Source organism: Populus nigra, chromosome 1 (assembly GCF_951802175.1).
Source record: "Populus nigra chromosome 1, ddPopNigr1.1, whole genome shotgun sequence".
Lineage (NCBI taxonomy): Eukaryota > Viridiplantae > Streptophyta > Magnoliopsida > Malpighiales > Salicaceae > Populus > Populus nigra.
Genome location: NC_084852.1, coordinates 43,504,942 through 43,510,941, shown reverse-complemented (window position 1 = coordinate 43,510,941; position 6,000 = coordinate 43,504,942). Strand labels below are relative to the sequence as shown.

Below are 6,000 nucleotides of genomic sequence, written 5' to 3'. Positions count from 1 at the left end.
AAAGCTTTATTTTAATTTTAATTTTAATTAGATGGTAAATGGATTTTTTTATATCTCTTAGGATTTGAATTCTTCAAAACCAGGGATAAAATTATAAACAAATCAATAAATGATAATAACTTATGGACCACGGATTTAGTATTTTTTACTTTTTAAAAATGTAGTAGAAGTTATGTTTTAGAGTGATTTTTTTTATAAATATATTAAAATAATATATTTTTTATTTTTTAAAATTTATTTTTAATATTAGTACATAAAACATTTTTAAAAATTACTTTTTTAAAGAACAAAATATTAAATAAACGGCATTGTCGTCATCTTTGTGTGTGAAATTATTATAAAATTAACAAAAAAAAAAAAGAGCGCTAAAAGATGTCACATTACAAGAGATGTTTTTTGTCGACCAAAATCTATGAGGTTTCCTTTTGTGGGGCCCGTATCAGATGTACTGATTTTGCTTATATAATCACCATTCACCACTACCCCCCCTCTTCATGCCTGCCTGCTCTCTTTTTCCTAGCAATACTATTTCCCACTTTTCTGTGCTCCTCCCTCTTCCACACTATAGCCATATATATCCTTGTCTTTTTAACCATCTCTAGCTAGACCTCCCTGTCCTTTCTCTAAGGGCAAAGCTCCGTATAAATTGAAGGGCAGTTTGCTCACCACAGTAGAGATTGTTGGGTTTAGTGTTACCCTAGAACGGACATTTGGCACTATGAAGGAGGGTGGCAGGAAACAAGGTGCACCCGCACCATGTGCAGCATGCAAGCTTCTAAGGAGAAGGTGCGCCCAAGATTGCGTGTTTGCCCCTTATTTTCCAGCAGATGAGCCCCAGAAGTTTGCTAATGTGCACAAGGTTTTTGGTGCGAGTAATGTCAACAAGATGTTACAGGTCGGTTCCTATCTAGCTACACTCCTTGGTCTTTATAACACTTTTAAGCCTTCATCTTGCAGAAAACGAACTTAAGGGTATGATTGGGAGCAACTTCATGGGCAGACAAAATGACTTCTTTCTACTTTGATTGAACTTAAAGCTAAACTTTTGAACTATAATTCATTTGAAGTCATTTTTACATGATTTGGGGGTAATAATTTTCTTCTGAAGTTATATTTGCTTCCTTAATTTGATGCCCATTTTGATGGTCTTCAGTTGATTTTACATGTGTGTACAAAAAATACTTGTGAAATCTTTGGGTCAGTTCCTGTAATTCGAAGAAAGACGTTTTAGAGTGATGGGGAGATGCTTTTTTTTTTTTCAATCCATAAACAAAATAAAGCGTGTTTAACAAATAATTAACATCAATCCATCTACATGATAGATGAGTTTAACCTCCTAATTCTTCATCATTCGATGGGATAGAGACAAGGGCCTCTTTCCTTCCCTCAAATTATTAATCTAACTACTGGGGTTAAGATGGGAGTGCAGACAAATATTCTTGTAAAAAATATATGTTATGGGTGGTTTTGCTTTCTACTAGTAGTTGCTGGCCATGTGATATATTTTATTTTATTTTATTTTCTTACCAATCAAGGGCTGTTTTGTTAAAAAAAATAATAAGAAATCACGTGAAGTTGTTGATTTGTAAATTGCACTCAATAATTTTAATAATTTAGGGATGACAAGATAGAAGCTGGACTTTTTTAAAAAAAATGACCCCCTAGATCATAAAACGCTTACAGACTTGTCGTCATCTTTAACGAGAGGGACACTAATGCCATTTTCTAAAAAGAGCTTGATTTTTTTTTTCAAGGAAAAGATTTTTTGTTTTATGTGTATATAAAAAAAAATCGGTGGAGGAAGGAAGCTTGTAATTCCAATAAAAAACTGATAGAGACAGGCACCCCAAAAGAGAAGAATGGAGCACCTTGCAATTGACCAAATGAAAAATCATGCAAGAAAACTAAGTATAATTATACTTGATCTCTGTACACACATCAGCATAAATGACTCATGCTTTATGTAATCATGATATCATGTGCACATGGCCAACATAAATTTTCAATTTTATTAATAGAAATAATTATTATTTCAATTAAAGATAAGATAGGTGTATAAGGTATGTGTAGGATCCTTCGAGTTTGAAATTCAAGATCAAAACACTTGGAAATACCGTAAAATTGAAGAAATAAAATGGTCCCTTGTGTTTATCAGGAACTACCGGTGCATCAGCGAGGAGATGCGGTTAGCAGCATGGTGTATGAAGCTAATGCCAGGGTGCGTGATCCAGTGTATGGGTGCGTGGGTGCTATATCATCTCTACAGCAACAAATTGATGCCCTTCAGACCCAGTTGGCACTGGCTCAGGCAGAGGTGGTGCACCTGCGAGTGAGGCAGACAGCAACACTATCAAACCACGGGCTAAGTCCTGCTAGCCCGAGTAATAGTGGGTCGCCATCTTCTAGGCTCATGGGGTCCCAAATGAAGCCGATGTTCGACATGGATATGGTGGATCACACCAGCTTGGGAGAGTCAATGTGGTCATGCTAGGATACGCATGCTACCTTTTTATGCCATGCCTACCCTTACTACTACTATATCTAGGTTGATTCTGTCTCCAATGTTTTCAATCTACATATATATATTTTTTAATTTTGATATTGTCGTTATGAATCCATATGGGTAAAGGGGTATAGCACAAAATATTAGTAGTGATGATAATGGTGGCAGTAATTATAGTAGTGATGGTGGCAGTGGTAATGATAGTAGTAATTATCTCAACGTAAATTTATTTAGATATTTTGTTTTTATTTTTAGATTAACTAATTTAACACTATAGTAATTAGTTATATACTGGTTGATTGTGGACTTTATGGGTAAACATTGGATGGATTTTCCATATAAGCTAAGTAATATATTGACTTTGGTTTTCCCTCTTTTGTTTTTAGTCATGGTGCAATGTTTTCACTTTGGTTGATAATGTGCAGATTCTTTAATGATTTTGTATATTGTGTTTTTATAAGAATATCAGATGCTCATATTTGTACACATCTATCCCCAACTTTCCATCGATGGGACTGGAATCGAGAGGTTGGAAAGTCTATTATAAGATACGTGAAGAATTAGTAACGGACACAAGCATCTACTGATATAGACTTGCATGCCAGATCAACTGTTTGTGATTTGCACAAATCCTGATTTTTTTATTTTTTTTCCCTTTTAATCTGCGAGTAATTCGTGCTAATTTAGTAGGAAAGCATACCCATGATGGTTAGTTTTAGTTGCTGAAGCTACAAAAAGCAAGGAATGGGCTTCAAATGCTAGCAGAAAACTTGCCTGTAATTTGGCCCAATGAAAAGACTTGTCAAACTTCAAGTTTTTGCCTCCATAGAAGGAAGTCATGGGCACCCATTATCCAAATTTACTCTCAAGTGTAAGCCCGTTAAGCGTGTTTATCAAACCTTCGAGGTCGGTGTATTTCATCTTCTTCCCCCGAGTATGTCAGAGAAACTTTAAGAGTGAAATGTTTATCGCAGCAGCCTTCCTGATTATTTCTAGCAACAATCCTAAATGTCACCAAATAGATCAACTACTTTACTCCAGAGCAAGTTTCTTTTTCTAGGAAGAGCTGCGAGCGATAATAAGCAAGTGAGTCAGCTAGTCTACTCTCTATGTTTTTTTAGTCCTCGCTGGAGCATGAATGGCATGGCACATTGCTCGGTGATTTTTGGGTTGCTGTAAAGTAATTTCCTTTTAAAAAATAAATTTCTGTTTTTTAACGTTTAATAATATTATAGAAAATAAGTTATGGTAAATTAGTCAACTTCTTACCACACAAGAAAAAAAAAACATTGTCTTGAGATTTTCGCAGTGTCCAACATAAGCATTCGATACATACAAGTAAATGTTCAGAAATAAAACACAAGAAACCTCCCCCTCCTCGTCAACACACGATCCCAAGCAATGCACCACTCCCGCACTCCTTTCCTTGGCCAGACCCTCAAATATATCTGTACCAAAGTAGTAGTAGTGATAAAAACAAAATCAACATTGGCATTAGCATCAAAGAACCAAATTAAATAAGCACATAGTTTTTAGTTTAATTTTTGGCCCATTAATTAATCCCGCCACCAATCACTAATGAACCAGTCCAAAATGCCATACACACACAAAAAAAAAAAAAAAAAAAAAAAAAAAAAAAAACTAGTTCATTGAATAGTATGAATAAAATGGGAACAAAATCCCCACACCAGTTTTCAATAGACCTCATACTCTTAACTACACTTACAATTTGGACCTGCCTATGGAAGTAAATGGAAATTCTACTAGAAATATGGTATTTGGTTATAATTTAATTATATAATTTATGTTTATGGAAGATTCTCCGTCCATATCTGATTAATTTCTAAGTGAATAAAGCATGAATGATCTAAAAAAAGTACACAATTAAACTATAGAAAAAAGAGACAAACCTGGGCGGTGATCTAAACATCCTTGACAACAAGATCACCGTTGACAAACTCTCTGTAGGCAGCAACAGGCCAAGAAAAACCTCTAAAGATCAAACCAGTAGCCAAAGGCACGTCAATAATGATCTCCTTCATTGCTGGCTTCTTCTCGTCACTTATAGCAATCAAGTAACTCCTACCAACCCATCCAATCCATCCAGCAATGTACAAGAACAAAATCCCTGGTGTGATAAACTCACCCCAGTGCCTTTGGTCACCACTCACAATCAAGTGAGGTAGCCCATCTGAGCCACATAGCAACCCTTGCTTCCCGTAGTTGTCAAACCTTCTTTTTGTCTTCTCGACAGTAGCTTTGATAGCCAAAGCAGGTGCACTATCTGGTGAATAAAGTTTTAGAGAAGATTCTAGCTTTTTAATCTGCTGTTTCTCACGCTTGGCAAATTGTTTGGAATCTTTGCATGGGGTTAGGCCAGAGATATCAGCAACAGCAGGAAGCGGGGCTGATAAGAGGATGGAAGAGAGTGCAAGTGCAGCAGAGAATGCTTGGAGTGGTGATGATGATTTCTCTTGTGTTGATGGTGTTTGTGACGCTGAACATACAATCATCGATCTTGGTTTTATTGGGGTCATTTGAGAGACCCCGAGTTTTGGCTTCAACATGGAGAGGTTGCTTGGTATAGTAAGAGACATTTTTGCCTTAGGGTTTTTTTCCTTCCTTTCTTACAATCTAGTGTTAAATCGGAAAGAAAAGATAGTTGAAACAAGGAAGGAGGATTGAAGGGAGAGTGTGGATCGGAGGGATGGTTTTTAGATTCTTGGAAGGAGGAATTAGTGGTGGTAGCGGGGATAAGATGAAAGGAGTGTGGAAGCTGAGGTGGACAGTTGCCATTGGTTAGGGGTGTTTTGTTGTGGGTTTCAGATTCCCTATCTATCTCTCCGTAGCTTTTGGATAAGAGATTAGCTTACAATTAATGGCTACTGTGTTCGTGGGCTTACCGTGAACTCTCTTTTACCGATCCATATGTGCTGCTGATAAGACGACATTCTCTTGTTTCATCGACTGATAAAGACAGTTTCGAATTCAACCCTCAAATTTCCAGTCATGGTTAAATTCATAAATTGTTACTCCATCAATAATTAGAAGAAAGCTAATTGCTGTGGTGAAAAACACTATCACAAAAAAAAAAAAAACAACCAGGATGGATTCCAACAGTGTTTTTCCTTCTTTTTTCCTTGAAATATTTTCTATTCTGGTTTTGATTTGCTTATCTGATTGGTTTTTATGGTGTAAAAAAAATCTTGAAATGTTCAATTTTGTAAAATAAAATTCAACTTGATTGTTTATAAAAAAAAATAGAAATGAAAGGGATTAAATTTAACATCGAATCAAAAAAGCAACCTCCTTTTATTTTCTTAAACTTTTCATGAGGCGTGTTTTTTACAATTTTGGTCCCAAATGTTTTTTCTTTTCTCCTTTTTGGTCCATGTTTATTAATTTTTTTACATTTCAATCCTACATTTTATTTATTTTGCATTTCAATTCCTAAAACTTACGAGGAGAGCGAGAGAGTTGAAAGATAATAAAGGGAG

At 35.6% G+C, this 6,000-nt stretch overlaps 2 protein-coding genes across 2 annotated transcripts; one reads left to right on the top strand and one right to left on the bottom strand.

Annotated features, from left to right (window-relative positions):
- The first annotated feature begins 508 nt into the window (after positions 1–508).
- Positions 509–4,379, top strand: LOC133679595 (LOB domain-containing protein 4-like). The gene is made up of 2 exons (XM_062102243.1): positions 509–895; positions 2,156–4,379. The coding sequence occupies exons 1-2, from the start codon at positions 719–721 to the stop codon at positions 2,489–2,491; spliced, it is 513 nt and encodes a 170-aa protein (XP_061958227.1). The 5' UTR covers positions 509–718; the 3' UTR covers positions 2,492–4,379.
- LOC133679585 (photosystem I reaction center subunit III, chloroplastic-like) lies at positions 3,782–5,236 on the bottom strand. The gene is made up of 2 exons (XM_062102231.1): positions 4,414–5,236; positions 3,782–3,951 (listed from the first exon to the last, which is right to left on the bottom strand). Exon 1 carries the CDS (start codon positions 5,098–5,100, stop codon positions 4,426–4,428), a length of 675 nt encoding a protein of 224 aa, XP_061958215.1. The 5' UTR covers positions 5,101–5,236; the 3' UTR covers positions 3,782–3,951; positions 4,414–4,425.
- Positions 5,237–6,000: the final 764 nt, after the last annotated feature.